The sequence below is a fragment of the Nicotiana tabacum genome, chromosome 3, assembly GCF_000715075.1.
Source record: "Nicotiana tabacum cultivar K326 chromosome 3, ASM71507v2, whole genome shotgun sequence".
NCBI lineage: Eukaryota > Viridiplantae > Streptophyta > Magnoliopsida > Solanales > Solanaceae > Nicotiana > Nicotiana tabacum.
In genome coordinates, this window is record NC_134082.1 from 105,085,579 (window position 1) to 105,109,194 (window position 23,616).

General features: G+C 35.9%; 1 protein-coding gene and 1 long non-coding RNA gene across 3 annotated transcripts; both read left to right on the plus strand.

Annotated features, from left to right (window-relative positions):
- Positions 1 to 6,950: 6,950 nt before the first annotated feature.
- Positions 6,951 to 15,170, plus strand: LOC107829498 (uncharacterized). 2 transcript variants are annotated; one of them, XR_001657956.2, is made up of 13 exons: positions 6,951 to 7,252; positions 8,117 to 8,155; positions 8,261 to 8,409; positions 8,553 to 8,628; positions 9,901 to 10,195; positions 10,272 to 10,381; positions 10,496 to 10,543; positions 10,639 to 10,848; positions 11,112 to 11,213; positions 11,384 to 11,686; positions 11,884 to 12,022; positions 14,630 to 14,785; positions 14,857 to 15,170. XR_001657956.2 is itself a non-coding variant. In XM_016657004.2 (13 exons), exons 1-13 carry the CDS (start codon positions 7,056 to 7,058, stop codon positions 14,879 to 14,881), a joined length of 1,677 nt encoding a protein of 558 aa, XP_016512490.1. In that variant the 5' UTR covers positions 6,951 to 7,055; the 3' UTR covers positions 14,882 to 15,170. The 2 variants fall into 2 exon arrangements, 1 of the variants encoding a protein (XP_016512490.1); XM_016657004.2 differs by having other exon boundaries at positions 11,556 to 11,686.
- A 699-nt stretch (positions 15,171 to 15,869) lies between these two features.
- On the plus strand, positions 15,870 to 18,261 carry LOC142179472 (uncharacterized). Its single transcript, XR_012707707.1, has 4 exons — positions 15,870 to 16,812; positions 16,908 to 17,154; positions 17,369 to 17,485; positions 17,731 to 18,261. It is a non-coding gene; the product is annotated as an uncharacterized LOC142179472 (long non-coding RNA).
- The last annotated feature ends 5,355 nt before the right edge of the window (positions 18,262 to 23,616 follow it).

The window sequence follows — 23,616 nt, forward strand, 5'->3', positions numbered from 1 at the left end:
GCCGATTTAACACGGTTCGGAGATGTCTGAAATTCGTGACAAATATAGGCCTTCGAAAAAGAAAAAATTCTTTCACAACCGATTCTAAAGGCTACCCTTGGAAGAATCTTAAACTTAAGATGTTTTTGGGAAAAATCCTTCGGTAACACCGAACCCCGATAACGTATTGATCTAGAAGGGCAATAAAGGTAAGGTTTGTTCAAACCCTCGAACATAACCTTATTCTTTTATGATAGGGCCTTCCAACCTTTGTGAATACAAGCAATAAAACAAAGGAAAATTTTTTAGAGCTGAAAAGGGTGGAAAGCCTTATATATAAACAATCTTTTTACAAAGGTCAGATCGGCCAAAAACAAAAGAAAGCAAAGTACAAAGGCTTAAGGGCTACTTTTACTTCGAGTTTGAGAGATCATTTTCGCTCGACTAGAAAGCCTAAGGGCTACCTTATTTCGAATTCGAGCAAGACCTCACTCAACCATAAATCCTAAAGGCTACCTTAATTCAAGTTCGAACATTCGCCTAGGGATTATCGATCAGAAACGGTCGAGAGCAGTACTTATTATCGGTCCTTACCATCTCAACCTTGGACCTTCGAATACAATATCATAATTTTATGCTAAGGAACCCGAACCTTTGTATAAATAAAAAAACAACAGACTCAGAAGACATAAAAGGGAATTTTTTCTTGTATATTCATCAAAAAAAATTTACAAGGGAAACACAGCCCGATGGAAGTTATTTACAAAGGCCGAAACAGCCTCAACAGAAATACAAAAACTATTTAAAAGCCTAAGTGGCCTGGTCGTCTCCGGGAGAGACATCTCTACCCTCGGGGTCTTCTCCACTTTCGGATTCACTCAAGCTTCTAGATTCGTCATCATCATTGGGGAAAGCTAATTTTCTAGCTTCAACTTCGAGCTCCTTAGCGTTCTCGATCTTGGTTGTAAGATCAAAGCCCTGAGCATGGATTTCCTCGAGGGTTTCCTTTCGAGATTGACATTTGGCATGCTCGGCAACCCCTCTGCTCGAACCTGGGCAGCCTTGGCAACCTCCTTTGCTCGAATTTGAGTAGCTTCGGCATCAGCCCGGTAAATGGCCACCCACTGCATCAGCATCAGCCTTGGCTGCCTTAACTTCGAATTTGGCCGCTTCAAGTTTTGCGACCAGGTTCTCCCAAGCAGAAACTGCTAAACCCAACTAGGACTGGAGCCCCTCGATTTTCTTGGCCTGCACCAAGATTTCCTCTTTCATACCTTGGAGCTGGTTTTCAGCCGAGGCCAGTTGGGCCCAACCAATCTCTTTTCTGAGGCTAGTCGATCCATTTTATTCTTCTATCCTTCGGCCTCAATTTAATGCATCAGCTTATTCACGAAGTTGCCTGATCATGTCAAGCTTTTGTTGGACCTGCGGGTTCGAACTATTAGCTATCACATCAGAATCGCCGTCACTAACTTCAAAGTTTCTTCTTACCTGCTCGACCAGTTTGGCGTGCTCCTTCTGAGCCTCTACTAGCTTAGCACGGAGGCCTTTAGCTTCCCCTTCTCTTTGCTTGTAGAGAAGCTTGAAGGCATCCTTTTCCTCAGTAACCCATAGAATCTCGGTCTCATGCCGGCTCAGCTCCCCTCGGGCTCGGAGGAAAGCCTCATGATGAAGCACCAAAGCATATAAACATAGAAAAAGGAGTTATATAAAAAAGAGAAAAATTTGAGTATAAAATTTGACATCAACAGGGAAATTTGGGATTACCCGGTTTAGAGCTTGTTGAGCTTTGTTGAAAAGACAAAGTGTTTCCATCTCATCCATCTTGGCTTGGTCTTCTTCAATGTCCAAGAATCGGAGATAGCTAGCCACCCCTACGAGGCAGAAAGAACTCGAGCATCCTCCGGGACCGAGATGATTATTAGCCGCTTATGCCCGGGATCGACGTTAGAGGCCGAGAACTGATCGGTCAATTTAAAGCCCGAGGAAGCCTCACTTGGGCACTTCCTCGGTACCTCCAAGTCACCCAGATCGGTGACGACTTCCAGTCTAACAAAATAGCCACAGAAAGGGTCTTCTACTCCACGGACCCCTTCACCGTGGCAAGTCTCCATCGCCTGAGCGTCCTTGATCATCGAATCAGAGAACGAAGGAAAGGAGGGGGAATCCCCAATCTCTATTGCCCCAAGTAAATCTTTTGGGGTGCCGCCTTCATCTCGAGGGGCCTCGAACATGGTTTCTGCCCCAACATCGATTGCCTCCTCGATACCCTTCTCACCTCGAGGTGAAAAATCTTTAGCTCTTTTTGGCTTAGGGACTTCGGCCGAGGCTTCCCCCTCAACCTCATCAAGTCGAGGCAGAGCAATTTTAGCTCCTACCGGCTCAGTAGTTCCTCGAACCTCGGTGCCTGCTCGCACACAGGTCACCAGCCCAGAGTCTTCTTCTTCTTCTTCATCTTCTTAGACCTCATCCCTTAGCCGTTAAACTGACTCCAAAGTTAAAGGGATGATGATCCCCTTGGGTTTACGGGCCTGCCTCTTTTTGGGCTTCTTTTCATCCAACTTCGTGGAACTCGGGGCCCTTCTCTTCTTTCTCTCTTTGTTTTGCTTCAGAGCGAATGGTTGGGGAAGGATTTCTTCATCACCAGATGAGAGCCTCATTTCCACATCCTTCTCGAGACCTGCAAAAGAAAGATGAGTAAGATCGAGAAAAAATTCGAACAATGGTCAAAATTGTTGAGTCATAGAGGAAAATTTACCATGGTTACGAGCCTCCCATCGACCCTTCGCCAAATCATGCCATGCACACACATCATGTGTCAACTTTAATATTAGGCTCCTAACCCAGTTCTCGAGTTGGGGAACCTCGCCCGACATCCAGGCAATGGCTGCATCAAGTAAAATACTGATAAGAAAGGGTGAAAAAACGAAGACAATAGACAGAAATTAAGGACGAAATCATACTTACATTTCATATTCCATTTCTCAGGAAATGACATACTCTCGGCTGGGATCAGGTCCGAGGTCTTCACTCGGAAAAATCGGCCCATCCAGCCCCAGTCTTTGTACTTATCTATGCTCGAGAAAGGTTCCATGGTGGCCCGACGTTGAAGCTTTATTAGTCCTCCCTGATAGAGTCGGGGCATGTATAGGTGTATGAGGTGGTCGAGGGTGAAGGGAAGCCCATCGAATTGGCTCATGAAGAAGCGCAACAATATCACTATCCTTCAGAAAGAGGGGTGAATCTGACCGAAGGTCACTTCGTACTTTTTGCAGAAGTCTATAACAACCGGATCCAAAGGACCCAATGTGACAAGATAAGTATAAACACTTAGAAACCCTTCCACATGGGTCGTGGTTGATTCCTTAGGCGAGGGCACCACCACGTGCTTGTCGACCCAGTTGCAGTCCTCTTTAACTTGGTCGAGGAGATCATCGGTGATCATGCATATATACCTCGACATTAGCTCACATCGACCCGGAACCGGGGGTCTTTTCAACCTTGAAGTCGGAGTTGATGACGCACCATCCGGGAAAGAACTCTTCACGGCGTGGCTCCGCTGTTGTTTGCTCGCCGGCCAGCCGGGACGAGGAAGCAGCTTCCTTTTGCAGAATAGTTTTTGAAGTCTTAGCCATTTTACTTTTACGAGTGAAGAATAATGGAAACTGAGAAGAAACGCTTGATATTTTGTGATGAAAGAGGTGAAGAAACACCAAAGATCTGAAAGTTCAAAGCTTTTAGGGAGGCAGAGGATTTTGAAGATTAGAGCAACGAAGATTTGAAAGTAAAGTTTGGGCAAAAGAAGAAAGATACATTTATAGGTTGAAGATGACGATTCAGAACCAGTAGTGGCCGACAACAACCGACAGACATTTAATGCCTCGATATCCGAACCGACATGACATTTCAGTATTCACTTGTCGCTGACGTCATGGTCGGGTTCGTCGCTTATGTCATGACCCATCGAGATGGGATTGGAAAAGATCAGATCGTTTCTTATTGCCTTCTCTCCGATAAAAGAGGGGACTATTTGTATACGGTCAAAATCAGGCTTGTCCTTAAATGAGGCAGGCCAAGGTTCGACCCTATGTTATATCGGAGTGCGGTGTAAAGTTAGATTGCAAACCAATCGAGGTCGGCTAAGATCGGAGCCAGGCAGGATAGAGATCGAGCAAGATCGAGGGAAGCTTACCGAGCCAAATAACGGAAAATTAAAATATCCGCAATCGGGCGAGGATCATGGCAAAAATCTCGGCACGTATTAAGAAGAGGCCGATTAATTAGCCAATCATGGGATTTCTTACTATATTTAGAATTATACCAAGAGTAGGATTCCCCTACTATATAAAGGGGGTCTGATTATTTGTAAAAGACATCATATTCACATTACATAAAGCAATATATCATCTTCTTAAGCTCTCAATACTCTATTGTTTTGTTCATACTTTCCAGTGAAATATCCGTTCGAGGGCGATCTAAGCTCGAGGGCCAAAGCTATACATCTCTTTGGGTTTGCTTTAATTTCTATTTTCAGTTAATTTCAATATCATTTTATGTATCTTATTATTTTGTGTCAAGTTATATCATGTGTCCGTAAAACCACATTATAAATTCAATAGTTATACGTTTTTAGGGTAAACAATGTGTTTCCACTTAATATTGAAGGGCTGAATCTAAAATATTCCGATCTTAGCTCACTAACTGCATGCATATTTTTTTTAACTAGAATTTGGACACGCATGTTGTACGTGTATTCCATGTCAATGAGAATAAAATTTTAAAGATGACCTAAATTTGACAATATATTTAAATTATAAAATAAATAAAAAATTATAAGTTCTTGAAAATGATGAACTTTAATCCTATTTAGCTAACTCAATACATGAAAAGAAAATTGCTTCCCAAAATTATCCAACTTTTTATGGGTAGTAATATATTCCAACTTTATAGCATCATACAAGAAAGTTTAAATAGCATATTCTACTTAGTTCATAAGGCCGTCAATATATCGAGATAGAAATTTCCTAATGAATACTATTCTTAAAATATTTTATAAATAGATGTCGAAGATCTCAAAAAGAGGATACCAGTTGACACGTACTTTATTCAACTGGATCTCTGTAGAAATGTCTTAATATATGCTACTTCCACCAAAGTAGTTTTTCTCACTCTGACCAATAACCATGAGATGCTCCGTTGAGACATTGAGTAGCACGCAGTAAACTTTTTAAAACTTAAATCAAAATTATTTCATGTAAAATTGGTTGCTGATCTCCATAAAATGAGTCAATATCTATGAAAGAAGATAACAAGAACGTGAAATGATCTACCAATCTAGAAAAGAGCTATAATAATTGTAAATATAAACGTGTAACAAAGAAGTTAAATGGTGAAGTAGAAAGCCAATTGTGGATAATTAATTACCTTCACTAATCAGTTAGATGGCAGATACATTATGCATTTTATTTGCATATTCATATTGAGCAGTGAAAAAGACTTGCTAATAATTATGAATCATAGTAATTGAATAATGACTCAACTTGATAAACTTGCACACAGGTAATAAATTAGAATGAGAGATAACGTAGTATATTATTATCATTAAAAGTAAAAATCTAAAGTTTGTACGTATAATAAATATGCTCAAGTTAATCATTGTTATTTCTTATAATATATATTTTTATTCAACAATATTAAGGAATATTGTTATAATGAAGGGTGGAATGGTCGTTTAGCTTTTGAAGGATATTTTAGTAAAATAACTTCATGTAAAAGTCTTCATACTTATAATATAGTATGATCTATCAACCGCTTATTAATTGTTAAATAGTTTGAATCGTTAATATTTTGCAGTCTTAAAGTCGTTACTTAAGAGTTTACTTAAAGATTAGTGCAAATGTAACATTTTATGGAGTACAACATTTTTTAATTAATCATTACTAAGCAGATTACACACGCTGGCTAAAGAAATTACTCGAGATTTATTGTCATTTTATATGAAGTTAATCAACTGAACTTATATCGGTTGTACATTTTTTTCTATTGAGAGCAAGAGCTTTCAAATGTGAAAAACTGAATTGATAGTTAAAAGAGGTAGCTTCAGTCTTCAGCTACTAATCAATCTTTTAACTCAACCATAGATCAACCTTTACTTTAAGTTAACCCGACGCGACTGACGGGGAGGCGGAGCAAATTGGAAACATAATGCATGACTTTAATTTGCTGGCAACTTAATGAAGGATTCAAGAATGTAAATTATTGGGTGTGCATTTTCAATTTAACCGCCATATATAAAAACTAACTTACACATGTATATGAGTACTAAAATGAACAAAAATTACATTCTACTACTATAAACTAGCACGAATAATGTCATGGATGTGAACTCAAGTCGTATTATTTGTTAAATAAAAATCGATTTTCTGTAACTCATTACATTCGTATTGATTGTATTAAGTTCTTCGTAAAATAACTCTGGTATATCTCAAAGTAATAGCAATATTTTCTCGTCAACATCAATAAAAAGGACGTTAACTTCGATACATAGCCGCACTTATTAGTTCTTATACTCCCTCATACTCGGCAAAGATGATTTTTAATAGTAAAGATTAATGAAAGGATATTCTGTACACATTATTTTAATAACTATAAGATGTTTCAAATATCCCATATATGATAATAAAGAATATAGTATAAAAAATGATTACGTAATTTCCTAATGTTTATGCTAATTAGTAATTGTATTTACATAGAGAGGAACTTCTTTAGGTCTCTAGATTTTTGAACATTTTGGATGTAAATTTTGCAGAATATAAATAAGTCAAGCATGTATAAAGCCAAAGTGGTTAGGTTAATTGAAAAACTTCAATTCTTTAAAACAAAGTTCATTAAATTCCTGTCCAAAAAAGAAAAGAAGAGGGGCACGTGACCGTCACATGATTGGTCCATATTAAGTTCGGGTTACTGGTTCCTAAAAATGATATGATAGCGTTGCCAAGTCGCAGGGAAAACAAAGTCAGGGAAGGGGCGTTAGGGTTTCCAATTCCGACTGCAAATTGTGACGAAGAAGAATAAAGATGTGGCACGAAGCAAGGAGATCGGAGAAGAAAGTGCATGATATGATGGACGCAGCGCGTAAGAGAGCTCAGAGACGTGCCATCTTTCTCGCTAAACGCCGTGGCGACCCTCAGCAGTCCATTCAAGCCATCGGCTCTCGCTGTCGTATTTACCGTGATGACGCCCTTTATCAAGCCACCGAGGATCAGCAGGGCCTGTATGATTTCTCTATCCCTCTAATTTATCTATATGTTAAGGTGTTGATTTAGCTTATTAGTGGATAGTGAAATTTGTTTGTAAAATACGAATGGTTTAGAATGGAAAGTGTCTTACAAATTGGAATGCAAGGAGTAGAAAAGACGGTAGGTATTGGTTATCCTATTAATGTATGGAAAAGAGACTACTTTTTGGCCAATTTGAGCTATCTTAAATTGAACATTGCTCCTCACTTATTGGGTACCATGTCACGTCCCCCGTGGTGCTTCCTGCTAGCTATTTGAAATTTGTATGGTACTGGCATGGTTACGACGTTGTACTGGTTTGTTGTTTATCATATTGGTTCTAAACTACATTTTGAATATTTTAAGGATTCATTTAGTATATTTGTGAATACATTATTTTTAGATTCCACACTGCATTTCTTACTTTTGGTGCACGTGTAATGCTTTATTGGAGCTACCATTTTAGTTTCATAGTTGCCATGAACTGAAATGTACAGGCCTGTTGAAAAAGTAATAGTCTAATATAAGTAGGTGACTCATGCTACCACCATCTTATTTTGAAGCTCACATCCTTTGATATCTGTATTTCTATGGGTCTCCTTTGTCTACCTATGGAATAAATCATCTGAAAAGTATTGTTGTTGTGCTGAGGTATTTTAGTATGAACTCTAATGTTTGGTATTTAGTATTTACTGATCCAAAGCCATCAGAAAGTTTGAAATTAGTCAATATTTACGTGGTGATTGATTATTATTCTCTTTTTGGCCTCAAATAGTCTTAGAAGCCTTTGCATGCTTGTAGGGTTTCATGTTTATTTAAGTGCTTATAGACATGAGCTGATTTCTTTGTTTATGTATCAGGATACCTTGGAACGGGAAACATGACATTCTGATTGACAGGTCACTTTTTAAATAGTGTTTCACAACTCTTAGGATGATGGGATACTGAATGTGGTAGGAAATTTGCCTAGTCATATAGTTGACGTTTTGACTATCATCTTACAGATTTGATGGTCGTGCTCTTCTTGATTTTATACGAGATTCTAGTTCCCGGCATCGTCGGGCCCCAGAAAGAACAGAGGAAGAGGAGGAACTAGAAGAGTTTGTTAGTTTTCAGCGTTATCGGGATTTAATTAAGCATCGGCGTAGAGGATGTCGGTACTTTTTTGTTTTTTGACTATCCTTTCATATACTATTCATTATAGGATATTTCTTTCTTATTAGGTATTTCGAAGTAATTGTGTATATTTTTTGAGGAGACCATTGCATCGCCTGAGTTAACTCTATGCTTTTACAGTTAAGGACGAAGAGGGTCTGCAACATGTTAATCAGGAAATGGAGGCTAAGACCACTGCTCTCCTTGGCTCTGACAGGTTCCAATTTTCTATCTTACTAAACTCTTTGGGTCTTTTCTTTTAGTTGCCCATTTATCCACTGTCCTTGCTCCGAGAAAGATTAAAAACAAAGAGGAGTAAGAAAATATAAGTAGATCTCTTATATGAAAAATATTCTTTGTGATATTGTCCCAAAGTGAATTGTGTTTGGTTTCAAGTATTTGTTGCAAATTTACACGCCTTGTTGATCATTACATTACAGATTTTGTGAAGTGTTCTGAATGTTGTTGACTTTTTACTTGCTTAAAATTTTGGTCGACGATGTAGTAACTAGTAATATGTAATTAGTTGATAATCACTCTTTACTGGTAAAATAATAAAGCACTCTTTGAAGGAACTGTTGCATAGGTAGGCCGTTAGAAGGTGGAAGAGAACACCGAGGGCATGGGATGTTGCTCCATTAGCCTTCATGTGGGTAATATGGAAAGAGAGAAATAGGAGAGCATTTGAAGGGGTTGATAATGATTTTGTAAAATTTAAAAGTAGCCTCTTGTGTCTTGTTTCGGTTCACCCATGAGGTTCTTTTGTGCTTGTATATGAGGTCATATTTAGCTTATCAAAAAGAAGCGGAGCCTTGGAGCAACAGTAAAGTTGTCTTCGTGTGACCTATAGGTCACTAGTTCGAGCTGTAGAATCAGCCATTGATGCTTGGATCAGGGTAGGCTGCCTACTTCATACCCTTGGGGTGCGGCCCTTCCCGGACCCTGCGGGATGCTTCCTGCACCGGGCTGCCCTTTTTTTGATTTAGCTTATCAAAAAGATTGAAGAATTGACTCCTCTTGCTTTGTCCATTATTAATATTCCTAGTAAAGAAATCACTCTATGTCATAACTCATAAGTAGAGAGAACATTTGTGTGGTTTTTATTTTCTACCACCTAAATGTGTTATATTCATCACTTTTGTGTATTTTTTTGTTTATCGTAATTTGTGATTTTTTTTCTCACAACTGTTAACTATATTATTCTTTTCACCTTTTATCAGATTTGTGATGTGAAAGCCAAAAATATACTTCTGTAGATGGGTATTTACATTTTGATGCTTACTGATGTTAACTCTAGAGATATTGTTCTAATTAATCTTTAGTGTCTTGATTTGCTTCAGCTGCAAGTGAGTGTTTCAATTAATGAAAACTTGTTTTGTTTGTGGGTTTACTTGGTGTTCTGTGATACTACACTTTTCAAATGGGGTGTTAACATTAATTACTCTAACTGCAAGGCAGTTTTTACCTTCTAATATTCTCGGTATTGCAGACCTCAAAATTCTCTGCCTTCGGCGAGCAAGGGGTCGTATTCCCAAGTGGCTTTCTCATATGACGGAGAGGGTAAAGACAATCCTCACTTTTCTGATGGTGAAGAAGATGGTGATGATGATGAGGATGATGATGAGGAGGAAGATTTTAACAGTGATGATAGCAACGACGAAGTGATGGAGTCAATTGCCAAAGATTATGGAGTGAAAAGGTATGGATGGCTTGTCTACATGGACAAAAAGGCTAAGGAGGAAGAAAGGAGGCAAAGAGAAGTAATCAAGGGAGATCCTGCAATAGTAAGTCTGCTACAATATGGGACTTTAACTGTTGCTAAATTGTATATGTACTGTCATACTAATCATGCCTTTGCAGAGGAAGCTGAGTCGCAAAGAAAGACGGAAAGCTTCTCAATTAGAAAGGGAGAGGGAAAGAGAAGCAGCCCGCATTACCGGGAGCAGAGTTCTCCATCATGATCCCTATCGGTACTTTAGTTCAATCTATTGCATTTTTGTATACTTAAAACCTAAAATGCAGATTAAAATCCCAGTTGTACGGATTGTTCTCACTCGCTCTCTTTTCTCCTCTCCTTTATGTAGCGAGTCTCGACGGAGTCCAACATACGAAGCTTATTCACGTTCCAGAAGGTTTGTTATCTTTGTTATTTTATTATACATTCTCAAATTGATAGTAGTCTGTGTAATGTTGGTTTAATCTTTTTTTTTTTATTCCATCTGCACAGGTCCAGGTCAAGGTCTCTCTCATACTCGCCTCCTCATTCAAGACGCTATGAACGTGGAGGAAAATCTGATGATATTTACCAAGGCAAGGAGAGAGCTCCGAAAATAGAGTATATCACTGAATTTGGTGGCGCAGACGATGAGAATGAGCCTAAATTTGAAGGATATTCTCCACCACCGTCTCCTCCGTCTCGAACTGATCCATTAAACCGGTCGGAGCACTTGACCTTTAATTCTTGCAAAGCTAGATTGGACAGTCTTTTCTCTGCTGCAGCTTATCATCCATTTGTTAGCTGAAGAACATAATGTGGTTTTGAATATATCACATTTACACCTGTGAGATAACTGTGAAGGGGAAGAGGGAGCAAGCTTCCGATCTGAAGCTCATTTTCCCTGAATTGAACTTACTTGACGCTGTCCAGTTTTCCTTGTTAACGTAAAACATTTCTTGTTTAATATCTCACTTCTTCTGCAGGCCATCAGCTGGTCGTATTCTTGAGGCCCTTCATGTTGATCCTGCATCTGGGGTATCTCTTGATAAGGATAAGAGTGCACAAATGTTGAAAACACCAGCAAGGTCTGTCTCCTACACCCTTACGTTTTTCTGTTCATTTGTCTGCTTGTCCTTCCTGACCCTACATGTTTTTGTGCTCTTTGTTGATGCGCAATATCAAATTCTCAATTTGTTCTCTCCTTAAAAAACAAAAAGCTAGTTATTATTTTTTCCTCTTCTTTGGGTCTTTGCAGTGCATCCTCAGCATTATCAAAGTTAAACAAGACAACTAGCAGTTCAAGCCTCTCTAAACAGCAGGGTGAAAAGAAGGAAACACCTCAGGAGCGACTTAAGCGGATAATGAGCAAACAATTGAACAAACAAAAAGCTAGTTATTATTTTTTCCTCTTCTTTGGGTCTTTGCAGTGCATCCTCAGCATTATCAAAGTTAAACAAGACAACTAGCAGTTCAAGCCTCTCTAAACAGCAGGGTGAAAAGAAGGAAACACCTCAGGAGCGACTTAAGCGGATAATGAGCAAACAATTGAACAAACAAAGTATACATTACTTCATGTGCATCTCCGGAGTAAACCATTTGTCTTCTATAATGTGCTGCATTCTGCGATATAACAAGAATGAGGATCTCATCTCTGTTAATTTGTTTTTATGGAAACTCTTCTTTTTGTATGATTATGTGGGTCATATTGTTGCATGCAATGCGTTGTACATTTTGCCTAAATGATGTCTTTTGCAGTCAAGAAAGATACAGCTGTTGAGATGGCCAAGAAAAGAGAACAAGAGAAACAGAGGCTTGAAAAGCTTGCAGAAACAAGCCGAGTAAGTCGGTATCGTCGCCGAAGCCGTAGTAGAAGTTACAGCCGTTCCCCTCGAAGGTACTAATACTGATCCTACTTGTTGTAGTGTACTTGATGCATAGATAGTTGAATTTGTCAAAAGTGAGTATTGTCTTGCCTAAGTTTATGATCTGGTGTTCCGTAAAGTTCCTTTACCTTTTTTACTTTATGTAGTTGGTTCTTTATTTAAATGTATTTGTGAATTTAGTGATTAACTGAGCGATGCCTGTCTATGAGATGCATGCTGGTGGAGCTAGAGGCCATAATTCCTGTCTACAAAGTTAGTTCGCCTATTCACATAGCAAACTTGTGTGATTTCGAAACCCGCATGTCTACCAAGTCAGTGGTTTGGGGAAGTGTCTAAGACTAGATGAATCAAAATAGGTTGTGCCCAGACCTTTCAAGTAATTGGTAATGCGGGTTAAAACGAGGTAAATTAATGGTCAAAGCAAAGCTTCTTTCAGTTATTGGTCCTCTTATTTGTGTTTTCAGCAAGTATGTATACCCAGCTCTCTTCGGCCCTCGTCTCCATCCCTCATCATTATGGCTTTAGGTGAAACCTTATTCAAAATATGTCTATTGTTGCCTTAATTCCTGAAAATTCAAAGAGTACGAGCCCAAGGCTGCTCTTTTTCCTTCAATATCAGAGATTCAATAGCCCTAACCTTCTCAACTAATGACGAAATTCAAAACAAATACCTCCTCAAGTTTGTTCTTGATGGATTTGTGAAATGGGGGTTGAGTTTTTCTGTCTTTTGGGTACATTTAACTTTAAATGGACCTCACTAATTTGACTAGGAGTAATGCAATTGAAAAACTGGTCCTTGATTTTGTGAAGTCAAGGAAGTGGGATTCATTTTTTTTTCTTTTCGAGGAAAAGGGAGTTGGAATTTGCTTGCTTGAATCTGTTTGTTTGTGTTCTTTCCCCCGATTACCGTGGTGTCCGGGCCAACTTGTGCGCACCTCGACTAATTCCACGGGATACTTGCTACCTCCAGCAACAGATACCAGATAACTCTTTCCACTAAGGCTTGGACAGATGAGAAGAAATTACCTAGCGTTTTTTCTCCATTGGGAATTGAATCTAAGACCTCATGGTTCTAAACCCACTTCATTGACCAATAGGCCACACCCTTGGGTGCTTGTATGTTTTTTAAAAATGCATTTGCTGTTGTCTGACATAGATTTCACATTAAAGCTCATAACAAAGGCAAAAGAAAATTAAAAGTAGAGAAACTTGGTCCTATTAGACTGCTGAATATTAGGAATTCCTATAGTTAAGAGGGAGATCTAACTATCTAATCAGTCACTTGTTTTATTTTTTGGAGATCTCCAGAAGAACTTGTAATATTCAGCATTTTCATGAATTTCTTGCAATCCAATTGAGATATACATATTTGATACTTTCTTAATCGTAAAAGGAATTGTTGGTTCAGAGTACAAGGATCAAAATATCTAGCTTTAGGGGTCGTTTGGTAGGGTGCATAAGAATAATGCTGAATATGGTGTATTAGTAATACTGGTATTAGTTATGCTTGCATTAGTTATGCTGGTATTAGTTATGCTGACATATTTCTTATCCATTGTTTGGTTTGATGTATAAAAGCATTGCGCAATTTCTAAAAGAATTGCTTGTTTACGAAAATATCCTCAAAACCATTCCATCACTCTAACTTTTTAAAAGAAACATATGTTGAGAAATGTTTTTATATGAAAAAGTTTAAAAGAAAATTATTTGATTTGTCTACCTATATTGTAATATAGAACTAAATATTTATTTATAAAAAAAGAAATATGCTAAGTATTTATTTATTTACTAGAGATATAATTTTATTTCTCACTATTTGGATTATTTTAAACTTGCATTAATATAATAACTAGCACATTTTAATCAAGCATAAATTTTGAAGGACAATTTTGTCTTTAACTAAGCTAATGCATGCATTAAAAATCATTGCATTGCTAATACCATGGTTTCTATGCATTAGTTATGCATAGGATAATACCAAATAGAATGTATAACTAATGCTTGCATAATTAATGCATAGGTTCAAAATATCTACCAAACAAGGTATTATTAATACACAAAGCTAATGCATGCATTATTTTATCTAATGCATCCTACCAAATGACCCCTTAGTGTGAAATGGCTGTCAGATCCTTATTTGTTTGGAACAAAATTTTCTTAGTTAAAAACTACATAAAAGTGAATGAAGTTTTTATAATTAGAAGTATTTAAAATGTTAGAAAATAATTCTTAGTATCTTTCCCCAAAAACTATTATGTTATGTAAACTGGAAAAGAGAGGAATTGTCAAGGAAGTGGGAGAAAAGAGTTTGTTTTTGTTAAACAGAAAAAAGAGCATAACTTGTCAAAAGAAAGTTACAATAAGAATAAAAAAGATGTGATTCATTGAAGAAATTTTAGAGAATTTATTCAACCTTGGACGCTTGGGCGTCAGTGGTAGAAATTATAAAATGGCGTGGATGAATTTGGCAAGTGTTAGATGTTCTTTTAGCTCATGTTAACTGTCAATGCCACAATATTGCTCTGCAAATTGGTTAACTTGGTTAACTTTCTCACGATTTTGCTCCGCAAATTATTATCTTTCACTGTTCATGTCTGAATTATGTACTATGGGTGAAGGCACCGACTTAGCCGGAGTCCTATCCGAGAAAGGAGTTCTCGTAGATACCGCTCACGGTCGCGGACTCGCTCTCACTCACGCTCACATTCACCGTCGCGCTCTTACTCTAGTTCACACTCGCTTTCTCGTTCCATTTCCCGGTCTCGTTCTCCTCGGTAAGGTTTAATAAGTGTCTGGCTGCTTCATTTTTGATATAGTAGGGGACTTACATGAGCTAATATTGCAGGGTTAGGAGGCTATCGAGACACTGATACTTCAGCTATGAGTGGATGCATAAACGTGCCCAAGCTGATCGTTAGTCAGCTGTGTGCGGTATAGATTGCTGATATATTAGACTGGTAAACTTATGGTGAAGCTGAATTTGGCTGATGGTGGGAACTTATATTCTTGTGTTGTGTTTATTTGTTTTTGGTTTCTTTTGAAGTTTTAGAAGATATTTGTGTGACAAGTAAATTTTTTCAGCTTCTTTGAAGACAGTATAACATTTCGTACGTGTGTTGAGAAATCTACTAAATATATACAAATACTAAATTTCATATACACCCAACTCAAGTGGTTAGTAAGTTCCGTTGCCATTCATGATGTTCAAATCCTAAATTCGCGTCTGTAAAACTATACATTTGTAACATTGGTAGAAGAAACAACGACTTTGATTTTCTTAAGAAAGCAAATTCGTTGCATGGGTTTGCCTCCTAAAACAGACTGTTGTAAGCCTTAAGCTTAATAATATACGAAATGTTTTTTTTTTAATTTCTCCAATTCTGACATGGAATATAGAGCATCATCTCAAATATGTAATTGCACTTAGAGATGTAATCATTCTTAATGTTTGTTGTTTATCTAGTTAACTAAAAGGGATGTGTATTCGTGCTAAGGACCATTCTTCTAAAAAATTATTTTTCCCCTTCAACTTTGCTTTAAAATTAAACATTTCCCCAACTTTGAATAAAGACTTTCTATTTTGCCCGTGTCATTCTCATTTAATGTGTTACATCGATAAATTTAAACTACAGTATTACTCAAGCCATATATGTAGATTTACAGTTACTATATTATATGTTCAAAGCCCTTATTTTCTACATATTTAGAAGCGGGAGTTCAGCAGCTCTTCGTCGTCCTCGGAGGGGTACTTTGGTAATTTCATGTGTGATCCTTCTACCATGATTTTCGAATGTCTATTATACCCCTTCTGATAGTTTCATGGCTTAAATATTTCCCGACTTTGGCATAAATAACAGCAAAACAAGGGCAACATGAGACATGAAAAGGCGGCACGACAGTGGACCCCCCACATTCACGACGAAGGCTCTCCGTCGTTTCGCTCTTCTTCAGCCTGAAGCTTTCCCTCTCCGATGAATCTAACATTTAAGTCTATGTCCCTTACCTCCCTGGATATACTCTCTTCCTTATTAGGTTTGGAATTGAAATTAGGAACTTTTTTAGGCTGCATCTTTAATTCTTTTCTTAAATCTTTTATGCTATTTTTCATGTTTGATGATTATAATTACAATTTAAAAAAATATGTTCAGTTTTTTAGGACTGGCAACGGCTACAGTCCACGAGGTCATTATCCAATTGAAGGATTTAGATTTATTCTTGTTTTCGCTATAGGGACTTAGAGTGTAGTCAGTCACACAATTTTATTCTTAATGATATCTGCCATTAGAAAAGCACTTGGAGTAACGAGAGCAGGTGATAGTGATACCACTCAATTTGCAGTTTGCATTTCACTGAGTGGAAGTGTAAAAGCCAGAAAATTATTTATCAACACCCACATATTAATTTGAAGTATCGTTTGTATTAGGATTCTATCCATTATTTTCAGCTTTTTTTTTTTGGCTGGAGCTTTGCCAAGGAGTTGTTTGGAGCTGATTATTAGAATATTTAAAAAGAAAAAAATTAATGCTTCATAATCTCTATTTAGCATTTATTTTGCTGTTTCTTTTAGGTTCTGGGATAGAAAGAATTAGAATGCATTTTTATTTCAATTTTAAAGTTTCAAATTTTGTGTCGATCTGAGAAAATCTTTATGATAATTTCCTTTATATATGAGAAGCCCTCTAATCTGCTGTGAATGAAACCATAGTTAATGGAGGTGTAACCTTTTTGTCCTCGAATTCTTGTGAATGAGATGAAAAATTTAAGGAGCTGTTAGAGAATGCATAGAAGATGCATGATACAGGTATCTTTCAAAGTTCATTTTCTTTAATGCAAAGGAAAAGAGAAAGAACTCCTAAAAGAAATAATCCAAACGTGATTGTTGTATTTTGGCTGCAGCTTTGGCTATGTATTGGAGTAATTACATACTTTGTTGTGGTTATGATTTTGGAAGCTACTGTTAAAAGAGATGATAATATGTACAACAGGGAGGCAAAATGAAGAAAAAGCCAAGCAATACTTTATACGTTTGAAGAAACTAACAACATAGCTAAGTAATGGCAGCTCTACTTACCATCAATTAGCAACACAAATAGTGTGACATAAAGTTTTCACTTCTCTGGAATTTACTATTGGTAAACTACAGGTAAGTTAGATTTGTTGTTACGCAAGTTACTCCTTGGTTGAAAAATAGAGGCTTCCCGAGTCCCTGAAAATTACTCCTTGGTCGAAAAATAAAAATACGCCATGATATATCACATGTAATGACGTTGAGATTGCTTTGTGCAATATTTATGCATCTTGAGCTACTTATCTTGGATGATTCGTTATTATGTCATTCATATGCTTGGTTGAAACAGAGCAGGAGGTAGCACTTGAGGGCTTTGCCGGAGTAGTTCGTATGGAACCTGAGAAGGCTGAGTGGTAAGGGGTTTATTAAGTTAATAAGCTCCTTATCAAAAAAAGTATGATAGCTGGTAAATTGATCAACTACTTCCCATCTGTGTTTGCTTTATAAAGAAAATTGAGTTTTATCTATAGGATTTATGATGTTGAAAATTGGTGGAGTATTGGATGTTGATGTTTTCTTAGTTAGAAAAATTAGTTTGATGATTTTACGCAATTAGATTATAAGGCGATAACATTCTATATAATTGACCCCAATTTTTTCTTCTTTTTTTTAAATGCCTTAGAACTCTAAACTACTCTCTTATTGTTGTAGTGTGGCTGCGATTATGATCTTAGAGGTACTTCCATAGGTACTCTAACTGTCCTCGGTAATCTCGAACTCTACCTTCTCGATTTTGACGGAGAAAAAACGCAAGCCCTCAGTTAGAGTAAATGGAGATCACAAGCGTCAGGCTTAAGAGGTGGAAAGAGAGTGCTGAAGAAGAATAAGAGGACTGTACGTCCAGCTTTTAAACTCAAGGACACAAGGGGAATTTTTTGCCGATAATTCAGGGGGATGTCCAGTTTTGGTGGCTTAACATGCAATCATATACTATATGTCTATATCTCAGAAGGCATATCTAAGGTTAACTTTCCCATACTTATTACCCATGAATGTGAACATGGAAAATTGTGGTGGTTAATGAAAAAAACCTTTCTTGCTTTAGATCATTGTGAATGACAGACAAGTTAGGTCGTCATAACTTAAAACCCTCTCCTTAGAAATGGAAATTCTGGTTTGTCCGTAATTATGACATCCTATTCATTTGTCTAAACAATAAGTTGCCTTTGTTTTGTTGTGCCATATTGTGATTTCTTATGTGAATGATCTTTTATGATATGATGATAGAGTGGAAGAAATTATGGTGAAGAAATGAAATGGTATACCTTAATTACATTAAAAGGTCTATTTTGTTCCCAAGCGGGTTACAATATAGGACACCCATATTTTATTTCTTCTGTTTATAGAATAGTCACCGAATATATGTTCCACGTTAGTACATGCTACCAAGCTCGAAGTTTAGATTGCATCGAAGTCAGCTAATGTTCTAAGAAAAGTATCTAGCAACAAGATTAGCCTTGTGATATCTCAAGAACTGAAAAGTTTAATATTTTTCGTTTTCAGAAAAAAATCAGCTATGTGCAGGTGTTCTATAACAAGGGCTTTGAAAGTTGTAATAGGTGTACAGTCTGTAACATTCACTCTGTCATGTTTTAGGCAAATAATCACGGTGAATGATGTTGATTTTATTTTCTTATTGTATCTAGATGCCAAAAATCATCAAGTTCCTATATGCTGCAAGTGCAGTATTGTTTCTTTTTAGTTGATAGTTGTTAAGCGTGACTTTTTCTACAGCTATTGGTTTGGTATTTATGCTTACCTGTTGTGATACTGTTCTATTTTGTGCAATCTATGCATGCTGAGGAAATTTAAGATTAGCTAATAAGGGTCAGATGCAGCATACACAAGTTGAACCTAGTACTTTTGACGCGAAAGATAAATTTATATGTAAAGTATTTAGTTTTATTTTCGTTTTTCAGTTTTTTAAAGAATAAATTATTTTTGTTTTTTAAAAAAACTGAAAAAAGAATATTTTTCAAAAACAAAAATATTTTGTTGAAAGTATTTTTCTAGTTTTTAAAAACGAAAATATTTTAATAAATTTTTTTTTTCTGTTTTTACAAAGAAATGCTTTAAAAGAACTGAAAAAATGAAAAAAAAAATATATTTTGTAAAAACTGAAAAAAGAAGAAGAAGAAGACTTTACTAAATTAGTGGACTACTGGTGCAATAGTTTAAAAAAACGAAAATATTTTGTAAAATATTTTTTAAAATTTTAGAAAAAGAATAATAATTATTTTTAATTTAGCATTGACCTAACGGTCAAAGGGCATAAGTGAACCAAAAAAGTGGATGGAGGGGTATTTTTAGCCCAATAGGTGGATGAAGGGTATTTTTAAACCTTTTTCAATAGTTTAGGGGCATTTTGAACCCTTTTCCGTTTAAGATATAATGGTTCAATGCTAAAAACTTTAAATGTTGAACCTATAAAATTAAAATCCTAGATCCGCCCTAATAGAATCCTTATACTGCTGCATGATATTGAAATTATATTCCAACATAAGACTGTTGTATGTCTCTCTCAAATTTCACTTGAATTTGTACTGATGTAGATGCATTCCTGTGGATTGCTTAAAAATTGTGCTTCACTTTTTCTTTCTATCTCCATCATCGTACAGAGTACAGACCATGCTTTATGTAGTGGCGCTTGAAATATTTGGTTTCTCTTTGTTCCCTAAATACACGAGTATTTAATAGATATAACCTTGATTTTTTGTTCTATTTAATCCGTTGAGCTAGATTTTAGGTGTCATACCAAATCAGGATTATGTTGTTTCTTAAATAAACAAGCGAGAATAGGAAGCATAGATCCACCTAAGGTTGAGTGAAATGCAGGACTTCAACTGGGTGTGGAAGTGGTTCTTAATATACAACAACAACAACAACAACAACCCAGTATAATCCCACTTAGTGGGGTCTGGGGAGGGTAGTGTGTACGCAGACCTTACCCCTACCTTGGGGTAGAGAGGCTGTTTCCAAATAGACCCTCGGCATCCTTCCCTCCAAGAACTTCCCACCTTGCTCTTGGGGAGACTCGAACTCACAACCTCTCGGGTGGAAGTGGAGGTTGCTTACCATCAGAGCAACCCGTCTTGTCTGAAGTGGTTCTTAATATGGTAACATTAATTTTATAATCTTTCTATTTTAGAGATATCATAAAAATGAGCTTCCACTAAAAGAATGGGAGTATTTAATATGTTATCGTCGCTCTGCCAAGCGTTGACCGCCATCAGCAAGCGATAGGGTGGCAAAAGGACATGGCCATCATATAGTCGAACTTAAACTACTGAAAATGGGAATTTTATGCTATATGACTAAACCCTAAAAATCTCTTGAGATGTAAACTGTAAGTATTAGAAAATTTTGTTACTGTACTTGTGCCAACAGGGACAACTTAAAATCAACTTAGAACGAAGATCTCCAACGACTTTGCAGGTTGGAAGGCAGTTTTAGGATTCAGGTAATAGGTTGGAAGATATCATTTACCGACTCAAACTAATCGTTATCCTTTTCGCACCATGAATTGATGGAAAATTGTAGGAGACTCTTTTTTTGTCCAAAAAAGGAGTATTGTTTATTATTACTATTATTTTTCCTTCACAGTTTGTCATCATGTACTGCATCTCTATGTATCTCCCGTTCACGTATAATATGAGACTAGCTTGTTTTATGGTGCCTACTGCCTTTAAGTATCCCGATTACCCATTAAATGAAATGAAGGGGATGCCCATTTGTATAACTTTAATCTCTTATTTGGTTCCCAAACTTTATAGTTATAGGGTAGCCATCTCGATTTAGCTACTTATCTATATAGACCTTTCTATAGTAGATTCAAATAATTAAAAGGAGCGGAGAAAAAGGGGTACTATGTTCTCTTACTTTTGGATTACAAACCCAATTTTATGGATTTAATATTTATACACCACTAAGGTATATAATCAATATATTTTAATTTTTTTAGGCTTGTTGTACATATTTTTTTTAAGTTAGTAATCACACTTTTTTATGGATAATTATTTGTAGTTATCTTTTGAATGAACTCATAATATAAATTTCTTTTATTATATCTAATACAAATTAAACTCTCTTTTTATTTATTTCACAGTGGGAAAAAATGATGCCTTCTTTGCTTAACTCCATTAAGTTATAATTATGGTCCCATGACCCCCTAGACATATCAAAATTGGGTTCCACCTACGTACGAGTAGGATATGTCAGCACTCTTGAAATTGACAGCCACTAATCGCGACTAAGCTTGGAAATCATTTGTGATTATTTTATTAATTACTATTGTTATATATATAGAAACTTTGCATCCTAAATCTTGTACTTAATAAAGCATCATTTTGTTGTGTTGTTTATAATAACCTACTAATATAGGCTGGTATGCTTTCTAATAAGCTTTCCCATTAAACAAATATTTAATCAATTGCTTTCTTGAGGATCACCTTTTATGTAAGCATTTCGTATTCATGAAGTTGTACCTTTTCTAATAAAAAATTAAGTAACGAAGGGCAATCCATATTTTCCGAAACGACTTCTGTTAGGTTTTTAGGACCCGTCAGTTAGTCCTACTGACCTAGTAAATTAGTATTACTAACATTTAATTTTCTGTTGAATAGGTCGTTCCTATAGAGACTAGCTAAGCGACTATTTTTCTTGATTATGCAATTAGTTAATAGGGCGACCCAACAAATTTTGTGGCCTAAAGTCAAACTTTAGGAGGGACGTTAACTTTTTTATTTTATTTTATTTAGTTTAAATCTATTTTTTTTAGCTTTTCTTATATACAAAGTTATTAATAATTTTCTTATAATTTATAACTCATAATAAGTATTTCTCAATTGACAATATAACTAATCCATTTAACTTTTCTTGTGACATCGTTGTTCTTAGGTAAGATTTTATCAATTTTAATTTTGAAAACTTTCTTCCGCTGAAGCAACAGTAACATGAGTTTATGAACATTATTCCATAAGCAATTTAGGTATTTGGAAAAGAATTAAATCTTTTTATTTGATTAAGTGTATCAATTAAACTGTTATCTTCTAATTGTACTATTTTCTTTAATATTTTTAATTCAGAAAATAAATCTAAACCATCAGTATCGAATTGATTATTATGCTTTAAGGAACATTCAAGATTAATGCAATATTTTTTTTTCAAATTTCTATCTTAGTTTTTACTGCCAAATAGAAAACCAAAAATATTTTCATATGCTTCGAATTGTTCAAATCTATTTTGAAGTGAAAAAATAGTTTGTCTATTATGTATAAAATTAATCAACTCTAAAAAGGACTCCTCAAAAGATTTTGAGATTTCATTATCAACATTCACATCAAATTGTTACTTCCTATATATCACACGTCTCTTACAAAATTTGGGTTCGATATTCATTTTAAGTGCAATTTCCTTGGTAGAAATCATAGCAATTGTAAATCCTTCTTCTCTATATTTGTTAAAGAAAGAAATCAAATTTTTCACTTTACAGAACTCTTTTTTAAACTTATACATAATTTATTAAGTTAACAAAAAATAGGGCCCCCACAAATATGATGCCTAAAGCGGTTGCTTTAATTGCTTTATGGAAGGGCCGCCATGTTAGTTAACTATAGGGCGGTTGATGAAGCACATGTGAATCTTTTTAGTGTTTTTTTATTATTAATGTACTTTATATATATTGCGATAAAGAAAGAACGCAAGTGTTAGTACTACATGATTCTACTCCTATACAAATGCGATTATCTCCACTTATTATGTGTCATTAACATTGAAAATTCTTTTTTAATAGTAATAAGTTGTTGCGAAAAAAGGATAATTAATGCTTGCTTTGATAATATGTTGAATTGTTTGATCATTTTATTTAAAAGTTTAATTTGTTAGAAAAATAAATTTCTATTTACTTAATTAATATTGAAAAATGAAAAAGAAAAGTTTTGTTATGGGATGCAGGACTCCAGTGCAAACTTTCCCTTACGTCTATGCGTGCGTGAGCTGTATGTATTTCATATTTTCCAAGAGATGTTTTCTTTATTATTGTCAAAAACTAGATCTACATCAGGCTACCGTTCGAGATATTTATGAATTATGGCACTATCAATTTAATTCTCTTCTTTTACTAGAAAATACTAGTGCGCTGTAGTTGATTAGTTTGAAGCTTTGGGGTCATTTGGTTATCCGGTGGAATAGACAAGGATATCTCGGGATTAGCTCTACTAACACTATTTTGAATAAAATTTATTCCGCTACTAACTAATAACCCATAATAAAACATGGGATAAATATAATGTCATATTTTATCTCGAGATTAATATCTTTATTCAGAGTTAGTATCCTTATCTAATGATAATATCGCACGCAAAAAGCCAAGAGTTTGAATGATTTAAGTTGTCGAATTGAATTCATCTGTCTTTTCCTTTGAGAAAGTGATGCATGCTTGAGAACTAACTGGACAAGCTAGGTGCAACACATTTGGCAATATTTTCAATAATTCAATATCTAAATACTTACGCGTGTGTTATTGCTCAATTATATATA